The sequence below is a fragment of the Panonychus citri genome, unplaced genomic scaffold (assembly GCF_014898815.1).
Source record: "Panonychus citri isolate SS breed McGregor unplaced genomic scaffold, ASM1489881v1 Contig00141, whole genome shotgun sequence".
Classification (NCBI taxonomy): domain Eukaryota; kingdom Metazoa; phylum Arthropoda; class Arachnida; order Trombidiformes; family Tetranychidae; genus Panonychus; species Panonychus citri.
Window position 1 is genome coordinate 563,644 of NW_026515546.1, and position 24,711 is coordinate 588,354.

Below are 24,711 nucleotides of genomic sequence, written 5' to 3' on the forward strand. Positions count from 1 at the left end.
GTCAAACAATTAAGATACAATTAGATCATGAAATTAGATTAACCATAAATGTTTAAGGTTAAAATAACGATTAGTTAATTGTTGGTGATATCATCAAGTTCTCATTATCGATCATTAGAAATTTAAATTTGTAAAGAAAAAAAAAATTTGAATTATGACAACAATTAAAACTAAATTAACATGACAATACAAAGAGGATGATCAAATAATCAACTTTAATTAACATTGATCTCGAGAGAAAAAAAAATTTCAAGGATATTCAAAGTACCAGTTACAATTTAAATTATACAAATGATTAAAACTTGAAACAATCAACTGAAAGTCAAAGTAACAATTAACGTTTAGTACTAATTTCCTCCGATAGATGTCACTGCGCAACGAAAATGATGGAAAAAAAAAGTTAATCAAAAAGTTTCAACAATTGATCAACTATTTATTTACTTGATATTTAGCAATCAATTAATAATAATCAACAATTTAATACTATATTGACATAATTAAAGAGTTTAAAAATAACCATATCAACAACAATTGATAGATGAATTTAGTGGAAAAATTCATGATAAAATATTGGATTAAAATCACGAAGAAAATGAAAATTATTAATCTTAAGAAAATTAATCAAATTATGATGATAATGATGAGTGTTAAACAAATAGGCATAAATTCATGATGATGATGATATTAGTCTTCCTGATGATGATACAGAAAGGCTGATAATACAAAATTGATACAATAGTAACAATAGAATCACAAAAATGGCCTAATTTCATGAAAGTTTGAATAGAAACCAGAACTTATCATGACTGGGACAGAATCCATGATGATGGTAATAATTATCATCACATATTATATATATAAGATGATGATTTAAATGCTATCAAGATGATTATTGTGAACTACTGTTTGGTCACCATTGTTATCAACTGTATCGCGATAATGGTCAGTTTTTTTTTATAAATATAATTGTGATGCGTGAGTCAATTAATTGTTGTTGGTTATTAATTGTCGCTTCATATTTTGTTTATCTTGTTGATTAAAGAGAGAAAATATTTCTTTCATTATTCATCATCATCAAAGCTTAATCATCATCAACAATCAACATCAAAAGTCAATTAGGAAGTTGGTCAGAAATTCAATTTCAGCTTCTGGACACTAACTGTTTCTTACCTTTATGAATAACGGTGAACCTTATCATTAACTTGATTATGATTATATTATGATAACAATTGTGATGATGATGATGATGATGAGATGATATTAAAGGTTTGGTTAGTTTAATTTCCCAACCATTGACCAATTTTTCAAATGATTTAGTTTTGTTTAGTTTAGCAAACAATTAACTTTGAATTGGTTAACTTATAATCTTTTTCTTTCCACAATTAATTGATTTTAATTGTGATCATTTAATCACTAACCGTTTTTTTTACCTTAATTGTTATATTAACTGTTGTTGATTATTGTTAATTGTGTTTAGTAATAAATATTATATATATTCCCAAATGATAATCAACCACAACCCAACCAATCAACCCACTCGAAAAAGTTTAGTGGTAATTAATTAATTGATTGAATATTCAGATTTTTACAATTAGTTGATCAGAATATTAAATAGTAAATCAGTTAAATCAATTACCATTTAGTTAATTGTTTAACTAACTTACTCGTGAAGAAAACAAAATCAATGAGTCAACCCTTGCTACTTCTTGATAATCAATTGAACAATTAAGTTTTAATTGTTGTATTAAAAAACGTAAATCAATTCCAATTGATTTCTTATTATTAATAATATTATTGTAAACAATTTACCAACACTCCTTTGAATTGATTATCAACAATTAAATAAAACGAGCAAGAAAAAACTTCTTGATTTGTAAATCAATGATATTAAATAATCAAAACTAATTATCATCAGTAAGTAAATTAATCACTATAATTAAGAATCAATTGAAAACATTTCCTCATGTAAATTAGACTATAATAAAAATAAAGATTTAAATTTAAATGATTGATATTAAATTGCAACAATTAAACCAAACTCTCAATTTATTATCAATCATCAAGTTATAAAATCTTAAATTGTAACAATTAAAATGCTTGAAATAACGGTCAAGTTATCTTTTTGTTATTACAAATATTATATATAACCATGGAGATGACCAGGAGGACCAGTCAACCGAATCAGTAGTTTCAATGATGATAAGGATGATAGAGTGGTAACAATTAGTGTAATAATTAAGCAATTGTTAATTTCCATTGACCAGAAAACAAGAGCTTCCAATTCATTGATTAACTTCAATGAAAAACTTTTTAGTTCCAGGTACTTGTAGTGGTCATTTATGAGGTCATCATCATCATCACCATCACTTTCCTCCCTCTTCCAGTGATAGTGTCACAGTGGGTTTTTTTGTCATCATTGATGATATCACTTTAAACCCCCGGAGGGCATGAAAGTTTGTCCGTCAGCGGGAAAATAAAAATCCAATGAGAGGGAAAACTTTTTTTTCTCACTCGATTGTACACTTTATGTCTTTCCATTGATGATTTTATATTCCCACGGGATAGAGACAGAGGAAGACCTAGTTTATCATCATCATCATCATCCTAATAATTGTCATCATCATCACCAACTTTTTCTCTTTCTTTTTCATCTTTATCTTCATCCATTCCCATGGATTTTATTATTATATCTTTTAGAAAGTTTCACAGTTTCAAATGCACGAAATTGAACAAAATTCTGATTGAAATTTTAATCCAGTTAATTGTTGATTCTAAATTGAGACAGCTGATGATTGTTATCGATCATGAAACTGAATCAATGTTTGATTTAGTAAATTTCATCATATTTTTAAATGATTACATTAAACCCCATCAATGATATACGATAATGGTTAATAATTAAAGTTAATTGTTGACTTGTGTTCTGTATTTTATCAATTTATTTTTGTATCATTAAGATTTGTTGATTGTTTAACAAACAAACAAAATTAACGTTTTAAATTGTTACTGTTATTAATATTATAACATTCACCTTAATTATGATTAAAAATTTAGTATCATTTAAATTGTGTTGATCACGATTATAAATATATTCATCTTATTGTGTAGTTATAAACCTGTTGTAAATGTTAATTGTTTGAAATAATCAACGGAAAAACAAAATTAGTATTAAACTTTTCACCATTAAAACATTGAAACTTGATTTAGTTCATCAGCAAAAGTAATCAGTTAATTGTGGTTCAATAGTAAATATTAATAGTAATTAGTTGAGTCTGATTTAAATCACTGTTGCTTTTAATTGTCCTCCTATGGTTGATTGTACCTTTAATTGTGATTTTAATTTACTTACAGCATTTGATTGTTGATGTTTAACTGATTGTTTTTCAGATCAACATTATGGTTGATTGATTGATTGATTCAGATGATTTGAATTAACTAGAAACTTCCGGCAATCAGTGGGCAAGTGAATAACAATCAACAAAAAAAGTGTTAATTGTTAATCAATTTGTGTGTTTATGTGTAGGTGAATATCAATACAGTAAATTCACAATTAGTAAATTGTCATCAATTAAAATGAGATCATAATTGAGGTAAAAAAGTGTTTAAATCATCATTGGAAAGTTTCAACAAAATCATTTCATCATCTTAATTGTTGTTAGTCTAATTGTTGAATATCGAGCTGTAAGTTGGGTTAAACTTTAATTATGATCATCATCATCGTCATTAATTGTTAGATTTTGATTGTAATCAGAGTTGAAGAAAAAAAAGTTTATGAATAACAATTAAATCAAATCGACATCAAGTTAATCGTAATCATGAATGGACAAAGTTAATTGTCATCATTGGTTATTCATCAACAGTATTTTAAGTAACCATTTTTTTTTTACCTTAATTTTTGGTTATGATTAAAAAGTAATCAGTGATACAGTTACAATTAACTTGATCATCACCAGCTTAATCATTGTAAGCACAATCAACAATCACAATAAGCATAACAATTAACTTGTAACTTACAAAAAAAGTGAAATTCAAAATTTGAATTGAAAATAAAACTTCAATTGAATCTAAACCTTAATTATAATTGCGAGAAAGTTAATCATTCACTTAACCATTTCCTTATTATATAATTATTCAAGTCAAAATAATCACCATAGTGGTTGATGATTAGTTAATTGTTGGTGAAAAAAATTTTCATTCTTAAATACAAAATCGCATCAATAACAATAGCCACTGAATATACATTCAAATTGTAACAATTAAACTTTCACATTAAAAAATCATTGTGATGATTATGATGAAATCCATTTATGGTTAATAATTAACATTCACAATTACAATTACAATCAATATTGATCAGATTCTTGATTATTGTCAAACTGATTTCCGTAACAATTAATATATATTATTATCAACTCAATGTAAAAATCAATCAAACCGATGATTATATTTATCAATATCACTTGTATTAATATTTAATTGTTACAATTTTGTTAATTTTGATTGATTAATGAAAACTAATTAATCACTATTTAAGATCATGTTTGAAAATGTTGAAACTATTTTTAATCAACAATCAAAAGCTTAATTGTTATCAAACTTTTAATGATTAGGCAATGATATCATGAATATCATGCTGATTCAGTTATAAACTTTAATCAGGATTAAATTCAATGTAATTAACTTTTTATTTTGGTTTGGTGGGAACAATTAAAATTAATATACATTGTAAATGATATAATAAGTAACACTAAATTGTTGTCATAATAGAAACTAACAATTAACTTAATCCTCATCTCCCAGTAAGGGATTGATTAATATCATGATTGTTAAATTGTTAAAAAGACAAACTAATCAACTTTTCTGTGATTAAAAAGTGAATTAATTTCAATTGAAATTGCTCTGGATTTAAATCAGTAAATGAAAGTTAATATTTAATCAGTTGATTGATGGTTATTAGTTAGTTAATTTTAATTGTTGTAAGAAAATCCCAACAATCTAAACCATCAATATTAACTATTGTTGATCAAAGTGAAAAATCAATGATTAAATTGTACACTGAATGTCCTTAATTGTTAGATTAATTGAGCTGAAAAAAATTGATTAGTCTAATCGGGAAATTGTTAATTGCTGGTAAATGTTTGATCATCGGTTAATTGTTGTTAAAATAATTCAACTAAATTTCATATTCAAGTTATAATATTTTAACAGTTAAGGTTAATTGTTATACTAATCAGGTGAATTGTGAATCAATTTGTTTGAAATTTTTACAACAATTAACTCAAAGTATTGAATTGAAAGCTCACGAATCTTTGAAATTCAATCACTTTCGGTAAAACTAAATTAACCATAATCAGTTAATCATGATTATGTGTAGGTTGTTTAATCTACTGACCACCATCACAATTGACCAACTGATCAACTGACCATTTACAATTAATCACAATTAAGTATCACCTCACCCTCCATTTGATTGTAATCAATTTACTGATAATGTTGATGATGATCAACAACAAATAATAACTAAATTGTTATCATGATATAATCAGTTAATTGTTATATAAATTTCTCAAAGTGTTGATCAACTTTTACGATCAACTCATTTAAACAATTTAAATTGTAATAATTAAGGTTGATTTCAATCAGTAACTACAAAACTATATGAATACATTACTGTTTAGTTTTCAATATATTAATTTTAATAATAATTAGTTGATTGTTAAATGATTAAAAACCTTGGTGTGGTTTAATTCAGTTTGTTGTTGTGATTAAAAGTTTTCTACACAATTTAATTTTCTCAATGTTTTCTTATTGTTGAACAATCAGTTAATCACAATGAGAAACAGTTACAATTTAACAATAAGAAATTAAATTTCAATAATATAATAATCAAAAGCCTAATCAGTAATTATAAATCAAAGTAACAATTAAGATCACAATGTTTGTATCAAAATTTCATATTAATTTAGTGTTAATTGTTATATTACATTTATCTAATCACTAATAATAGATTATAATCATTTTTTGATTGTGAATTTTGATCAACAAATTAATTTAATTGTAGGAAGTTTAATCAAAAAAGTTGATCGTTGATAATTGATCAATTGTTTTTTCGCGTTTTTTTATTGATTTGCTTAATTGTTAAGATGAGTAGGATGATGATTATGATTATGATGATAACCAGCAAATAAGTTGACAGTTAATTTGATTGTTGAATATTAATAAATGATAAACAAATTGTCACTTTAACAACCTACAGGTTTTCAATTGGTTGATAAGTGTTGATAGATTTTGAAAATGTAACCTCTTCAGATTATATTATTATGATGATGGTACAACTGAATTAAAATTAATTGTTGATAAGTGATTAACACTCAAAGTGTTATAATTAGATGTTGATTAGGTTATACTTAAGGTGATGGTGGTTATGGTTGTGGTGGGTGTGGGGTGGGGTGGACAAAGAGGAGGAGGTGGATAATGTTAATGATATTTGGGTGTTCAAAGTGTATTTACAATTACAATTTAAATTGTTGATTGAATAACAATGAGACAATCAAGACAATCAATATGTACAACAAATGTAACAATTGAAACTTTTAACCTAATCAGTAGTTCACACAATTTAATTTAATTGTAACGGTAAACTTAATTGTCCTAAATCTGTGTAACTTTCTTGTTAAACTTTCTTGTTTATCTAAATTGTTATTGTCCAACAATCAAAAAGTTAAATTCTCATTTTGATTGAGTGTTGATCAAATTGTCACTTATCTAAGGCGCTGATTAGTTTTAATTGTTATTATTATTCAGATTAAAGATAGTTGAATGAATTAATTGATCTAAATTGTATATTTATTTTAATCACAATTATCTTTCTCTAAATAATAATAATATTACAATCAACAATGACCCATAAATGGACATCGTTGGTTCATCAGTTTTCTAGGATGGACAATCAATTAACTTGCCATTAATTGGTCACAACAATTAACTAATTTGCTAATCTAATCAGATTAACCTTAATTTGTATAATAATATATAGCTGATTAGTACAAGTTTAATAAATCATCACGATAATCAAATGGTAATTAGAGTAAAAATAAAATGTAAATCATGTTGATGTATTAATGGTACAGGTAAATAAAAGGTATCTTTACAATTTCCGCCGGAAATACATGACTAACATTGAATATACAAACACAGTTAGTGATTCTAATGATGATGATTAGCTAATTGTTGACAATAAAACATCAATGAAAAAAATAAGGAGCAACAATCAACAACCAGGTAAAAAAAAAACGGAGACCTTAATGTTACCTGTTATCGCGCACATATACACAATCATCATTTTCCCTATGTAACTTTTTTTCCCATCATTAATATCATCATCATCTTCATCTCTCTCCCATCCACACTCATCATCCACCATCATCACAACAGTTACATTATCCACTCTCCCTCTCCCACTGTCTCTCTGTTTATGCAAATTGATAGTAACTATGAATGAATCACTGTAATAGCAACAATGAGATAACAATAACAAAAGGTAATCCAAAGGTAATCCAGACAAAAGGTAGAAAGAGAAGATAAAATAAAAAAGAAAGAGAAATCATCTTCCTCTCTCTCTCTCTCTCTCTCTCTCTCTCACCATTCACAACAAAAACCTAAACCCAATAGTAAGAAAAAAACTCCTCCCATGATTCATCCCCTCCCTCTCTTACTCTCATCTCTCTTTCTTACCTTTCTTTCCCCCTTTTATCATCCTTATCATCACTCCCTCTTTCTTGAACCGGGTTCTAACCTGTCTACAGTCCATCTGACAAGAAGCGAAACTACAATCGCTCAGAAACATTTCTGCTCTCAATGGGAACGTTACATTCGTGTGAGAACTTAACCTAACCTTTTATCGTTTCCTCTTCTTATCATCTCCATCCTCATCACCTTTACCTCATCTTGCATGTTCTACAAAAAGATATTATTGATAATAGAATAACTTGTCTTCTCTTATCATCCACTCTCTCTCCCTTTCTTTCTTTCTCTTTGTTATCATCCTCTTCTCATCATCATTTCTGTAATCGATCAATGATTTTTACTATGTTAATTTCAGGTCGTTTGCCTATTCCAAGGTATCGACGACCCTTAACAGAAACAAATGTAATTTTATTATTACATTGATTAATTTTTCTTTCACTCAACATCACAATTAACTTAATTGTTTACATTTGTGTTCAGTGTTGTTTGTGTCAATCAAATTTTACGGATTAATTAGTGCTTCATAAAAGGATAATCATCATCACCATGTCAATATTTGATTCTCATGATGATTTTCAATCTGATTTTTAATATTTTCATCTCAACAATTAACTAAATTTACACATTGGACTATTTTCATCTTGGTTTGGGATATTTAATTGTTATAATTTAAATTAAATCGTCGCGAAATATCAAAAATTTAAGTGCCTTACAACAAACAATATGAAAATTTGTTCAATCATTTTTGAGCATCCTCATCACCTTAATTGCCATTAATTTAATTTACAACAATTTACCTTCAACAATTAATCAACAACTGAAACGTTTTTAAATTTAATTTAAATAATCATGATTTCGTGCAACTATTTAAGGCTCGATATGTTACAATTAACTAAAGGCCAACAACAATTAAGGCCAATGCTTTCAGTGATTAAGCTTCTTTGGATGTTAATTTGTTTACAATTAACTTTAAATCCTAATAATATTTTTGTCAAATCAGATCAATTATCATCAACTCCATCTCCATCCTCATCCTCATCATCTTCATCAGATTCATCATCATCTTACTCAGCTGATCTGTGTTACCTTAAAGATGGCGGATCATCACAAACATTTACCGTTAATGAAGCAACTCCAATTAATTCAGTAATTGGAACTCTCCAGGTAATTAAATTAATTGCTTTACAATCAATTTTCATTATTTCATTTTTCATCAAATTAAGGAAAACAACAATATAACAAGTCAAGTTAATTGTAATCAAGATGATACATGTGGGCAGATGATCAATATGATTAAATCATATTGATGACATTGATTTCAATTGAGTTAGTTAATCAAATTTAACTGTCGTATTAGTTAATTGTCACCCTGATTTAATGTCAACCAACAAATTCAATTAACTGTTAACGTTTGACCGTTTACAATTAAAGTTATTGTTGTTTCTGCTACTGTAAATTAGTAAATTGTTGTTATCTTTATGTTAACCTGATGTCCGTTACCTTGATTGTCATTATAACAATTTAATTAATTGTTATAATCAGGAATAAAATATTATATTCATCCCTAAATGTGCGGCCAATTGTATCGGAAGTTAGTTACCTCCGTTTGTTATGGATTAAAATATGATTACAATTAAGTTAATTGTGCTCATAAACAGACAGAAAATTTTGTTTTATATATGATAAAACTTACAGTTAAATTGTTTGTTATCATTTAACTAACAATTTAATTTAGTTTCTTGTCTCCTTTACCCAGTTAATTGTTATCTTGATTATGTTAACATCTTTTTCATTTAGCTAAATTGTCCTTAATCATGAAAACAGGTCAATTGGACACTACACAATTAAAAAGATTCTATGTTTAATTATTAATTTAGTTACTATTAAATTGTTTTAAACTCTTTTTAAAGTTAAAGCTATTTAATCATCAACAATTTAATAGTATTGGACATAAGTGTTTCTTTAACTATTTAACTAATCAATTTAAATTCTCAATATAATCATCAATGAATAATTTTAAATTCTTACTATTGATTATATTTTTGGAGGTTATTTTTTTTTGCTTCTTCATCAATTGATGATTACATTTTCCTTCAACTACAATTTAATTGTATTGTCTTTAAATTGTGATCAATGAAGATGAATTAAGGAGTAAAACAATATCATCATTAACGAAACAATCAAACAAGTTGATGGTGTTGATCTTTATCAATTAGGAACACAAGTAAACAATTAACTTGTCAATCAATGGTTACAATTTAAGTGAGAAAGCAAAAAAAAAATAACTTAAAGAGGAAGAAATTAAATGAAAATTAAATAATAATAAATAGGTAATTAACTAACAATTGATGAACTTGACTTTTTTTTTCATCAATTTATGAGATTGTTTCAATTTTTAATTGTCAACAGGATAATATAAAAGATTTATAAATCTATTAGCTGATCAAGTTGACAATCAAAAGTTAATTAAGTAATAATAATAAGATTTGTCTCTTATTGTAAACTTTGATTAGGTTACAATGTATTGATAATACAAATACAACAATATAATGGTTACAATTAAGGTAAATATTGAGTTAATTGTATGGGTTAAGTAAATATTAACTTAATCCATGTTGTCACATGAAAAATAAGTTGATTATAAATAACATTTAACTTTGAAACAATTAACCGATTAATGGTCAATTCGATCAATGGTTAAATGGTTATTAATCTTAAATAAATACGAGAATAAGGATGTTAATTTTATATGAATGACACTTGATGAAGGAAAAGATGAAATTTCAATCAATTTGTTATCATTATCTTAATCCTCTTAATCCTCTTGATCATTTTTCTCATCATTCGTGTAATAGTAAATCAGGTAAACAGATTTGATACAATTTAGGGTATCATCATCGGCCATCGCTCTCTCTTAACAAATTTCAACAGATTCTGGTTCATTGATTACAATTTGGTTAAGACTTTTACGGTTCCAAAAGGTTGAAGATGATAAAAAGATGAGGAAGAAGAAGAAAGTTGTGAGATGAGAAAAGAAAGAGCTATGATGATGAGATGAAGATGATGATGATGATGATGATGATGGGAATCATGTTGAACACAAAAGGGTAACTGTGATGATAAAGGAGAAAAATAATAATGAAGGTTATTTATCAGAATAGAAATCAATCAACGCCAATCTTAAATATAATCAATTCTAGAATAGAGAAAGATGGATAATTGATTTAATTCATTGAATTAAATTGATTGTGATATTATTGTTTATCCATAAAACACAAACATACAATCAAATCAACTTTTAACAATAAAAATTAATTGTTCCAAATCTAAATCATCATCATCATTATCATCAGAAATTAGGATAAAAGGCTCAATCAGTAAACACCAAAAAATTGGAGAAACTGATTAAAAATCTTAATATAATCTTTACAATCATTAAACTAATTTAAAGTGTGTGTGTGTGTTTGAATGGATTAGTTGATGATTTAGTTTTTGGAATATTTAATTAACCATAAAACTATTGTTTTCTTCTGGGTATTGATTTAGTTTCAATAAATTTAGCTAAAAATATATTATATTATAGAAAACTTTCTAATTGTTGAAACGTAAATACAATTATATTTACATTTACAACAATTAAAAGTAATTGAAAGTAAATCAACGTGAAAAGAAAATCAGTGAAGATGAAGGATAAAGATTAGAAGAAGATAATCTTTCAAGATGATTTGTGATTATCGAAAAAGAAAAGAAAAGAAAACGTAATCATCTCAATAATTGACCTTTTCTCTTTTCTTTTTCGTTATCGTAAAAATCAGAAACATTAATGATGAAAATTATATTTGAATGAGTTCCTCTTCTTTTCAATATTCAGCAATGATCATCATCATGAATCTTCATCACATCCAAACACACGACCAGTTACCGGTTGAAAGATTGAATTAATGGGGATAACAGGGTACATCGTTTTTCCCATTATGGCTTCTTGTCAACCGGAATCAGGACTAACTACAGCATCCGAACCAAGTACAGGGGGTAGAATAAGAAGAAGAAAGGAAAAAAAAAATCAACTCAACAATAGGTAGTAAGCAAAACGCCAGTAGCAACAATCACCAAGTTTACCTGAGTAAGAAAAAAAGAGAAGAGAAAAAAAAAGAATTCAGTAAAACGCAAACAATCAACATGATAATAATGACGATAGAATAAACAATCAACCGTAAATCTTCACTGGTTTCTTTCCACCACCACCAAGGTTATCTTTAAATGAATCGACATCATCATCATCATCTTACTCATTATCATCATTATCATCCATCTTCATTTCTATTACCTTTCATACACTTTTTTCTTCCTCATTTTTGGTGGAGAAAAAAAAATTTTTCCTTTTTGTCTTCTTTGCTTCACTAATCACAATCACTTTACCTGAGCACATAGAGTAACACATACATAAGAAACTGATGGTCAATCTTATTGATTAAGATACAATCGCCTTCTAAATGTAATTGAAAGAAAAATAGAACAAAACAACAACACTAATTAGAAATAAGAATAACCAATTTAATCAACTTACCTTACAAACCGATAATTATGTAACCATAGGAAAAGGATGTTGACTCAACAGTTTTGTCGCCATTTTTGTTACCAAGGAAATTACAAAATCTTTTCATTCTAATTAACACTTTTACTTTTAGTTTTCCTTAATTGTTCACAAATTGAAACACAGAAGCTCTTCAAGTGATTAGACAATTTAAATCAATTAACAATCAACGATTGAAGGAAATAATCAACAAATTAATCAACTTAGACAAAGAGAAACAAAAACAAATGAATTGACCAAAAGATCACAATTAACATACGAACCCTAGTGGGAGAAAGTAACAGTTTGTTTTTTGAAAAATCGGTTAATTAATCAAAGAGTTTAATTGATTTTCTTAATTAAATGACTCGAGGAAATTCAATTGATTTTTAATTTTGATATTAATTGTCTCATGATTTCCTTTGATTTGTGTACTGTTTTCCTCGACTCAAAGATAATGTTACTTTTGGATTGATTGTATTGTAATATTTTTCTTTATTACTTTTACTTTTCGTTTGGCTTCGGTTGCTAATTGTTGTTGTTTTGGCGTTTTTTGTTTGTTTGTTTTATTAATTGTTTGTTTTTTGATTATTGATTTAGGTTATTGGAAATGTATCTACATCTTCGGAGGCGGAAAGTGAAATCGAGCTTAGTTTAGCTCCGCATCATTCAGCTAACAGGTTGGAAAGCGGTGATATACCAATAAGAATTGAACCAAGAACCAAAGATTTAATTCTTATCCGTAAATTGGATAAAGAATCAAGTGAAGGTGAATCAGGAATTGTGATTGGTGTTAAATGTAGAAAAAGATCTCAATCAACTGATCCATCAATCATAATACCAGTTCGAATAATTGTCACCGATGCCAATGATCATGCACCCGAATTCATAGGTACTCCTTATATTGTAAACATTTCGGAAGTAACTGTACCTGGATCATCACTTTTCCCTGGCCACCGAATCCGAGCCAACGATGGCGATTCACAGGGTCCATTTAGTACAGTCGAGTATTCAATTGAAACCGGACCCTTTTCCCATCTTGTCGCTTTCAGGGGTAGACTAGGCGGTGATCTAGTGTTGACCGGCCCTTTAGATTATGAAACATTACCCAAATTTTGGGTAACAATTAGAGCTCAGGATCAAGGTGAACCTCCTTTAAGTGCAACAACAACTCTCACTGTGATAGTAAACGATGCCGATGATCAAAATCCCCGTTTTCTTGATGATAAATATTCCCTTGTACTTCCTGATAATGTTCGTGAAGGTCAACCCTTAGGAATCAAACCAAAACCTATTAGAGCGGTTGATCCAGACACAGAGATAAATTCACCCATTGAATATTCATTTAACTCTGATTCAAGGGAATATTCATATTTTCTAATTGATCCTAAATACGCTACGATAAAGGTTAAAAGGCCACTTCCACCAACCGTAACGTTACCTTTAACCTTAGTGATTAGAGCGACACAAACAGATAATCGTGATCGTTATGCCTTAACAACTGTGACAATTTTATCTCGCCGAGAATCAATTCTTCCTGAAATACGTTTCACTAAATCAAATTATTCCGTCTCAGTTTTAGAAAATGTTCCTCTCGGCTCAGTCCTTTTAACCATTGGTATATCAGGGCGACCTGCAACAACAGAGGTCATCGAATCAACTAATCGACCAGCATCATCATCATCTTCATCCTCTTCCACTTCTACTTCCACTTCCTCTTCCTCAGGTTTAACCTATCAATTATTGGACGATGAAGGTAATCATTTTGGAATCCGATCCAATGGTGAAATTATTGTTAAAAAACCTTTAGATTATGAACTAAGACCTTGGTACTCGTTCCGTGTAATGGCCTCCGATGGAAAACAAAGTGATGTTACTCGTGTAAACATTTCATTGATCAATGTAAACGATCATGATCCACAATTTTCTCTATCACATTATACATTCTTTGTCAACTCAGAATCTGGACTTCGCAGTCGATCAATAATCGGTGAAGTAAAAGCAACCGATAAAGATACAGGGGACACTCTAGATTTTACGGTTAAAGGTCCATTTGCACGTTCATTTACCATCGATAGAAATGGTAAAATATCAATAACCTCTCTTAAAGGTTTAAATACAAGTCAAGCTCATCTAATTGTAATGGCCTCTGATTCGGGTTCACCACCACGATCATCAAGTGTCCCAGTTACCGTTCAATTTTCACCGAATCTACTTAAAACGGGATTAGCTCGAGCCATTGGTGATCCAAGTGAATCAACTGATCCCGATTTACTTGGTGATGTTGAAGATATCGATGGTCGTGCCCGATCATCCGGTGTTAATATGTCTTCTCTTTTTAATACAACCGGACATTCAGCGATTGTCCTTGTTATCGTTTTAGGTGTTCTTTTAGCGACACTTTTCATCATTATCATCACATTAACAGTTCACCTTGTTCGCCATAGGAAATTAAATGATGTTCACTCATCATCTGGACTATCATCAACATCAACTGATTCATGTGCCTCATCAACCGATTCAGGGCATCTTCATCCACCACCACCTCCTACCTCACTTTCCTCGCATCATCTTCATCATCATCATCATGTCTCATCTCTTCATCATCCATCATCAGGAATCTATGGTAAAATTGATGCTCCCTCACCTCGAGGAGGTTTTTCCATTTCTTCATTAGCCAAAAAATCATCTAAAGTTAGTCCATCAGATACAATAATCAACGATTCAACTAACCTATTCGGTCCCACCTCAACATTACCCACTGGTGGTTTATTATCAACCAATGGAGTTGAAAATCCAATTTTCAACCTATCCAATGGCGGTGGTAATAATAATACCAATACTTTACCAAATAATCTTACCTCTCGTTATTATGGTGACAATCGTTCAATAGGACATGGACCATCTTCTGGCTCAGGTAAATCTGATCCAGATTCAGCTATAGTCAGTGATGCATCTTCATCAAACGATGCCCCACACAATGGGTCAAATTCATCATCTGCATCAACCTCATCAACATCATCCAATTCATCAACACACCGCCAGCAAAAGGAAACATCAGATTCAATAGTTGATTTAACCTCACCCGAATCTCATCTTCATCACCATAATCATCATCAACTTTCACACCAACAACAACAACAACATCATCATCATCATAACAATAATGATAATCGATCTCTAAGTCCTCCTCCACCTCCATCAATAACTTGTACCACAACCGGAACAACGGGAGGAGGAACCGCATCAAGAATATCGTTAATTAAATGGCCACAAGGTTCAATACCTCGAAGAGTTAAAAAGTTAACCTGGGAAGATGAAAGATTTGGCTATAATACGATAATCAATTATGCCAATATTAATAAATCAACTTCCAACAATCACCGTACCCATGGTGTTAGTAACAATAGTTCATTTGATTCAACATCGGCAAACGATTTCGAGGAATCAAATAAAAATGTTTATCATTCATTTGCTGCCACAAATAATAACAACAACAATAATAATAATACTTTTGGAAGACGAAACAATTCATCCAATGATTCAAACGGATTAAGATCATCAGATGATTTTCGAAGGACAGAATTGGATCCCGATGTAAGTGTTACACCTTTTAGAAGGTCAACATTTTTAGGTCAAACACATCACCACGGACTATCATCGAATAACGAACCAAAGGCCAATCTACCCGATTTAACTGTTTACTTTTGAAACCATTCAAAATTCAAAAGTATCAAGAGAAAATCAGTTGAGATATAAAAGTAAACAATTAACTCACAAATTATTATTTCCTCTCCATCATCATAAATGTCCAGTCTCACCAAATTTCTCAATACTGACCAATTGAATGATGTCCACTGATCATTGGACAATTTAACATCTCGTACGGGATTGGACTTTTCTATCAAGTTCCAAGAAGTCTCCCTAATTGAGAAGACAATTAAGAAATAATGGAAAGCAACAATTAAGAGTTTAAATTGTCATCTCAACAAAAAGTTACTTAGTTATCATCACAACAATTTAATGATAAAATCTTTTTTTTTCCTGTAAATATAAAAAAAAACTATTACTACCTAACTCTCCCTAATTGAGAAGACAATTAAGATTGAAACAATTAACTAATCAACTTCTCTTAACACCCTTTGTAAATAACAAAAAACTAAAGTTTATTATTAAACAGACAAAATTATCAAACTAATCAGTGTATCAATTTAATTCAACAATCAACCCACAAAAAAGTTCAACAATCAAGGTTAATTAAAGTTTATATAATTTAAGATCGAAAACTTTTAAATACTATTTATGGTCAATTCGAGGTTAACAATCAACTAATCAATGAAGAGAAACAAGTTAACAAACTATTCCAGAGTAAATTAACCAACCATAAACATCTCATAATTTACTAATTGTGATTCTAATAACAATTAACCAACAATTTGAATCTCTTTTCTTGTTTATTTTTTGTCAAACAAAAAAGTCTATGGATTGTAAAGCTTCAATAATTAACTAATTCTTGTTTGTATTGAGATAATTTTCTTTACATAATTTATCAAGTGTTAAGAGATTTCCCCTTAATCACAATTAACTTAATTGTAAATAAGAAACTTATCCTAACCTTCAATGTGTCAACCAACCAAATCATTGAATCTTAAAGTTGTTTTTTTTTCTTAAGACAATTAAAAGTTAATCCTAATCCAATTGAATGGGGTTTAAGGACATTTACAAGGCTTTAATCATAATAGTAATAATAATTGACCAAGGTCAATCCCTCATCCTTTAAATTGTCGTTACAACAATTAACAATAATCACTGGTTTAAATTGTTATAATCACCGTTGATGTAAATCCAATTGAACGATTGTAAAAAGATTTAACAATTGATTTGAATAATTTTATTATCAATTTGATTGTTTATTATTAGACCACAAAGTTAATGATATTATCTTACAATTTAGTTGATTGTTTTGGCAACAAACACAAAGTTTGATTGTTAATTGTTACAATTAGATTACAAAGTTTGAGATCATTGAAGATTAAGCTTATTGGCATAAAGAAGGAATCAAATTGTTTTCAGGTTAATTGTAAAACCGGCAGGAAGATTAGTTAATCATTATGATTTTCGTCTCTAAATTGTCAACATTGAGAGGAAAAATAATTCACAATCAAGGCACAATTTAATTAACATTGAATGTTGATGATTATTATTATCATCATCATCAGGTGAAGGATTATCTTCATCTGAAATGTTTGAATGAGATGATGAGGTTTTCCTAATCCATGGTAAAGATTTTAATCTTAATCTTGAATATTTTGATTCTTTCATCTGATTGTGATGATTAAGTGATGAGGATGAGGATGAGGATAAACTTGTGGGCTCAGTATTGATTGATGATTGTTTCTCATCATGATGATGACCATCGGTGACCTTAATCTTGGCAATAACTGTTGTTGTCGATGAAATCGATGAAGATGAAGATGAATTTAATTGTGTTGTTTTAATGATTTTACGTTGATTGTTATTTGGCACCAACAATTGAATTGGAATTGAATTGTAACGTTTGGCATTAATTTGTACATTTGATGAGCATCGAGAGCAGACTGGCCTTTCACATAGTCGACAACAATCAGCCCAAGGTCCAAATAATTTGAATCGAGTCTTTAAACAGGTAGAACATAATTTACCTCGAATTAATTGTTCACGAACTGTTTGGGTAAAGGACATTGAGTCCAGTTCCTCGCGAGCCAATGCTTTCCGGATATGTCCAAGTTCAGTGAAAGTTAAAGATAAATTAAATGGACAATTAACTTCGGCCGCTTCATGGACATAAACATTATCGATAAGGTTACAGGGTAAAGATGAATAGCCCGATGATGAGCTTCCAGATTCACCTGATTCATCCCATGAGATTGAATCACTTGAATCGAGAGATGATTGTCTCTTAACACCAAAATGCTGGTGATGAGAATGAGAATGACGATGATTTTGTTGACAATTAAATGATTTAGATGAAATTCTGATCGTTGATACTCTTGAATTTGGAAAATTTTCTTCACTCAATGAAACATCACGAGTAAAATCCTCAGAACTTTCAGAATCTTCTGAGTCACAATTTTCTTCATCATCAGATAAATCAAGAAAATCTAAACTAATCTCAGGCTTAATTAACTTTCTCCCAATTGAAATTGTTGATGATGAAGATACAGTTGAATTTAAACTCTCTGGACTTTCATTAGTTTGTGATGATGATTTTGATTCATCAGCTGATGAAGATGAGGATGAACTTTGTTGGTCTTGATCAACACTAATATCAAACGTATCACTATTATCATTATTATTATCCATTGGTACTAATGGTAGTTGACCGTTAGTATTGATATTAATTGTAATTTTATCCATTAATAGTAAATAGATAACAATTAGTAAGAAAATTAAATCCAATTTGTATAAACAAGTAAAACATGAACATGAACAGTCACCAGATAAATGATGATTAGCTTGATTGTTACCATGATTAAAGTAATAAAAATATGTATCCATGGTTAATTACAGAACTGGTAATGAATCACAATTATCACAAGTTCAACTGAATTAAAAGTTAAACAATTTCCAATGAAAAATTAACGTAGGCTTACAAATTGTTGACGTTGTTGATTAATTTGGTTGTTGTTGGTTAATTTGCTTAGGTGGAAACCAAGGATAACAATTAAATGTTAAATTATCAAACCAGTGATAAACAAATGATGAGGATGAGGATGAAGATGATGATAAAGCCTTAAGGCCAATGATATTACTTGATAATATCATGTAACAATCAATATAATTATCAAATGATGGAAACATTTTTAGAAAATGAAAAACCAATGAAACAATTTGATTAACTTTCCAATAACTAACGTAGGTTGATTACAATGTCAATCAGTGAGCAGAAAATTAATCAATCACAAATCACTGATAATCATTTACTATTATGTGTTGGCTATTAGTTAATTAACTGATTGTAACCTTCCCAATAGATAATATTGATTATCAATTTAAGATCGGAGGTGGAAGAGGAAAAATATTATTAATCTCTCTCTACATGGTAACGAATACATTGGAACTATGATCTTGTTTCGAGCGGAGTTTTTTTCGCTTTCGTTTTTTTTTTCTCGTTCCACTCCCACTCTGAGTTTTCTCTCTCTCTCTTCCTTCAGGTTTATCATGGTGAGGGTGGAAAAAGTGAGAGCGGAAGATAGAGTGAGACAGAGAGAGAAAGAGAAAGGAAGTCAACCTCCACCACCCACTTTATGGAAATCGCATTAATAACCTTGTCTTTTACTCGAAACGTGGGTAACGATGGGTGAACGTTAGGTTCGTTGTAACGAAAAGATTATATTTTCATTTTGTCTTTTCGAAACTAATTTTTTCATTCTTTCTTTTTGTTTATTTATAAGAATTTTTTTTGTTCCAATTTAAATTCATAGACAATTAATTGTCCATGAAGTTGATTGTTTGCTTTATGACAATTAGATGATGATTTAGTTGCTTATTAATGATAATTGTCAGTGCTAATTGTGATTGAAGGTTAATTTTTCTCTTCTGTTGAATTACTTTTTTTTTCTCGTGAAAATGTTTTGCTCTAGTTAATTAAAGAAAATCTAATTACAACTAATTAACTAATTGCTACCATTAATATGGTTGACAAAATATTCATATAATGTCTTAATTTGTATTTAATTACTTAATTGTATCAACAATAATCACCCATAGATATTAACTGTTATAATGTTAGCAGATTATAAATCAAATTAACTTTTGATTTTTGTTGGAATATTTTTTTTGACAATTAGTTTAATTGGTTAATTAATTGGCAATTCATTTGACTATCATCATCAATTATTATTATTTGCGTGAGAAATTAAAGTTGATTAAACTAATCATTGCGGTTAATCAATTGTCAATTGATGTTAATTGTTTGATTTGTGTTGATCAATCTCTTCAAATTGAATAATGATTAAATTAACCTGGAAATTGGGTCGATCACAATTAAATGTTAATGATGGCAACTAATAAGCTAATTGTTATGATTGCGAGAAAGTGAATTGATTAACAGGCTAAAGTGATTTAAATTTTTTCTCCACATCAAATGGTTCAACAATTAAATTTAAATCCTAAGTTTGGTCGCAATTGTGATTAACTAAATGATTAACATTATACTTAAAGAATAAGTTTTTTTTGTTGTTGTTGATAATCTTGATGTCCATTTTAAATTCAACAGTTAACATGATACAGTTACAAGATTAACGAATCATGATAATCAGTGGTTAATCAAGATAATCATCATCATGTTAATCATCATTCAAGTCTGATTGTAATCAACAATCAACTATAACTCACAATAGATTTTGAAGAGAAAGTGAACAAAACAATAAGTTATATCATCTTTTATGAAACGATTGTACTTAAATCATCATGATTAACTTTCTATTCTTGTCATCATCATACTTGATTGTTACAATTTATAAATCATCTAATTACCATGATAAAAATGATTACTTCAAATCGTATCCAGCAAATGAATTAAAAGTGAATAGAGGAAAAAATCTCAACTCAAAATAACATGATGATGATGATGAACATATAGAATTGAAAACTGACCATTATCATCGTCACCGGACACATTATCATTATCATCTTTATCATGATGATGAGATGAGATTCATAACAGAAGATGAATGAGAGAGAAAGAGTTGTCATGAAGCCAAGAATGATGATCAACAGAATCTTCAGAATGAGAGACTTTCCTTCAACCATCATGGTGATACTTTGAAAGAATCAGGAAGAAGAGGATGAAGATAAGATTACCTGAGAAAAATAGAAGATGAAGATGAGAAGAAGATGAAGAAAAAAAAGGAAGATGATCTTTAAAGGCTATTCCAGTGTGAAGATGAACACGATTTGTGTTTAGAAAAAAAAACTCTACATGAACTTACCTGGAATTATTTAAGAATCAACCAGGTAACTTATTGAATCCAAACAAGAGTCTCTTTGAGTGTTCATTGTTGTTTAAAAACTCAGGTAAGAATCAGAATAAAAGATGAAACCAAATTAAAGGTAAGTCACGATTGGAATTAACAACAAATTGATTCAACAGAAAAAAAATATCAAAATTACCACAAGAATGTTGATTTTTCCAGGTAACTAAATGAAATTACCTGTTGTTGTTTGTAATTTAACCGGGAAATGTATCTGTGAATTAGATTTACCTTTGATTGTGATAATTACAATTGTTGATCATCTATGAACACTGTGGATAATGTGATTACATTATAATCATGATTGAGAAAGTTCAATCTATCAATTGATTATCTTTGTATCATCTATGAAAAGCAGATTAGATTCTTGGATTAGATTAACAATCAACAAGTTGATTTTGTTTCTGTTGTTGTTGTCGGTTGATTAACTTTTCAATTGATTTAATTGTCTTTTTTTTTCCTATCTCTCTCTCTCCTCTGGATTTATTTAATCATCACAATCAATTCAAGACTTTTAGTTGTGCGTAATTACTGTTATCATCATTGTTGAATCTAAATCATGATATAACAATGAATTTTCTGTTTTTTTCGCCATCTAATTCTGAACATTCTGAACAATGGAAACACATCATTTTCATCATCATTTTGTAATCTTTTTTTCACTTACATCTATCATCTTCATCTTCATCTCATCCTCATCTTCTTTGGGCTTGGAAAGATTATTCATTTAACCTTGGGAACAAAATGGATCCATTTTGGTTAGAACTTTTTTTCTTCCAAACTTTTCCACATTCGATGATCAATTTTCTGGTGTAACCAGGAAGACGAATTCTTTTTTTTTGTCAGATTAAATTCTGAATTCTGAAAGGATAAACTATCATTACTAATGATGATATGAAGGTCGGAAGGAGGAAGATGATTATGATGATGATAATTGTTATCAAATTGATACTGAAATTATTATACAATCTTAAGATTTATTCTCATTCTAATGAATTTTTGTTCCAACAAACTGAAAATACTTTGTTTTCGGTGAAAAAAAGTTCATCCAAGCGAACGAAGAAAAGTTCTAATCGTTACAGATTCGACGAGATTATATTTCATTGAAACGTAACCGAGAAAAGAAAAAGTTTACATTTTTATTAGATTTTAATTGTTAATTCAATCTGTTGATTGTAAATATTTGTACATGCATCGGACACCATAGATTCAACGATCAATTTAAAACAATTAAACAAAAAGTTCTGAAAGTTAATCAACGATCCATGAAAATATTTCCGCTTACAATTAACAAAGTTTTTTTTTCACTCTACACTTATGATCAATTCATTGTCCTAATCATCAACAATTAGACTTTAATTCAATGATTCTGTTAACACGAGCAAGACAAATAATCCAAAGCAATGATACTCATGGTGATCATCATGATTACGCCCATGATGAAATCTGAATTCATTTTTTTTTTGCCTCATACTAATTCAATCCTTATTGTTTTAATCCAAAACCATTGATATAATATAATGAGACAAAGGTGTAACCATGATTAATGATAATCAACCGTTGATTATATCAATTGTATTAATTTATGAATCAAATTTACATTGAATTAAGTTAATCATAGCGCAATAAACTTTGATTACTCCAACAGGTTGATTGTTTACCTTGATTATTGTTCAACAACAAAGTAGAAACAAATAAATCATTACTTTCAATTTCAATGGTAATCATTTGATTTTTTTTTATTTCATTAACCAATTTGAATCTTGATTGTAATGAGGATTTTCAGGTAACAATTAAAGTTAATCACTTGGCCCCATGGAATCCCATTGAAAACAAATAAACAAACAGGTAAACATATAATAAGATGCTCATATCCAGATGATTATCATCATGATAATGATTTCAAGTTGATTACAATCAACATTTAAATATCAACAATCAGATGGAAACAAAAATCTCATAGAGCATAAAATTTAAATCCATTGGATTTACTTGACTTTACCATCATCTTAATTGTAATTGTTTGCTGTTGGTTGATTATTATCATTTTTTCTTCTCCAACAATTTAAATTGTAAATCACCAAATGAGCCAACAATTAGCACGAACTTATCTCAATTTAAATCCACATAGATAAACAAATGTCTAAAATTAGGTAAAAACAAAAAGTCAATTGCAATTAGAAAACAATAAAAAAGGTAAACAAAATGATTACCCTTGGATTTGGATAGTTGATTACGATTAAATTGTTTGATTACCACGACGATTAAAAGTTAATTTAAATGATTGATAATCTAAATACCAATGACAATTAAACTGGTAACCTGGTAATGACCTTAATGGTTAACAATTTAAAAGGAAGCAAATAAGTTTATAACCAACAACAATTTAGAGAGGGAAAAAAGTTACAATCAATGATTAACCTTAACACTTAAATACACTTTGATTGTTAAAAGTTAATTGTTGTCACTCTCTGTAATTAACTAAACTGACAACAATTTTCTGCTTCTCAAACAGTAATCAAGTAAACACCATCATCATCATCATTAACTAATCATCAATTGCTTTCACTTTTTTCACTTTTCCATTTTCAATTGTAAACCTTAATGATTAAACCATTAAGCAAAAAGACAACGAGTGATTAACTAATGATAATGACATCGAGATTTTAACAATGATTAAGAAATTCAGATTCAACAATTGAATAGATATCTAAGTTAATCAGTTAATCTTTACATAATAAAATTGTAGTTAATCAGTATCACAGAATCACCATCAGCTTAATGATTAAAACACGAACAATGATTTGATTGAACAATCAAAAACTGGACACTCAACCCGCCAAGATGAAAACATTGTTATTAAATCATTATCACCTGATTGTTGTTCATATACATATATCGTTAATCATGTATCATCTTTGTAACAATTAACATTCTTAGTGTATCAATAACTTAATCATTATCATCAAGAATCATTAATAATAATAATAATAACTTTCCAAATGAAGCAAAGAAACATCAACATGAAAATTACATGGAATCTGAAAATTTCCTGAAAATTTTCACTTCGTCAGATAAATAATATTATTCCGATCACAAAGGTGCCTATTTCAATATCATTAACTATCATCATCATCATCATCATCATCTCATCATTCTCACACCTTCATCTTCATGATGAGATGAATAGATGAGATTCCCGGTAAAGATGAAAATAAAATCTGAAGATTCCAATGTAATAAATATCAATAATAATCTCGTTAATGTTTGTGTGTGTTTTCAACCTGTGAGGCCATTTAATGATGATGATGATGATGATGATAATCATCATCTATTGCTTATCATTATCATCTTCCATGTGAATTTGTTGATAGGTTA

General features: G+C 28.8%; 1 protein-coding gene and 1 long non-coding RNA gene across 8 annotated transcripts; one reads left to right on the forward strand and one right to left on the reverse strand.

Annotated features, from left to right (window-relative positions):
- The first annotated feature begins 8,338 nt into the window (after positions 1-8,338).
- Positions 8,339-16,513, forward strand: LOC128395213 (protocadherin-16-like). The gene is made up of 2 exons (XM_053355612.1): positions 8,339-8,910; positions 12,920-16,513. Exons 1-2 carry the CDS (start codon positions 8,596-8,598, stop codon positions 16,028-16,030), a joined length of 3,426 nt encoding a protein of 1,141 aa, XP_053211587.1. The 5' UTR covers positions 8,339-8,595; the 3' UTR covers positions 16,031-16,513.
- LOC128395214 (uncharacterized) lies at positions 10,492-12,793 on the reverse strand. 7 transcript variants are annotated; one of them, XR_008326546.1, is made up of 4 exons: positions 12,319-12,793; positions 12,190-12,235; positions 11,669-11,865; positions 10,492-10,857 (listed from the first exon to the last, which is right to left on the reverse strand). It is a non-coding gene; the product is annotated as an uncharacterized LOC128395214 (long non-coding RNA). The 7 variants fall into 7 exon arrangements; XR_008326545.1 differs by having other exon boundaries at positions 12,166-12,235; XR_008326543.1 differs by having other exon boundaries at positions 12,314-12,793.
- Positions 16,514-24,711: the final 8,198 nt, after the last annotated feature.

What these genes read in the sequence shown, in the direction of transcription:
- LOC128395213 (XM_053355612.1), top strand. Translation starts at nt 8,596, where the DNA reads ATGATTTCGTGCAACTATTTAAGGCTCGATATGTTACAATTAACTAAA. An exon ending in CAGTAATTGGAACTCTCCAG is followed by an intron (nt 8,911 to 12,919) that starts GTAATTAAATTA and finishes TTATTGATTTAG; the next exon opens with GTTATTGGAAATGTATCTAC.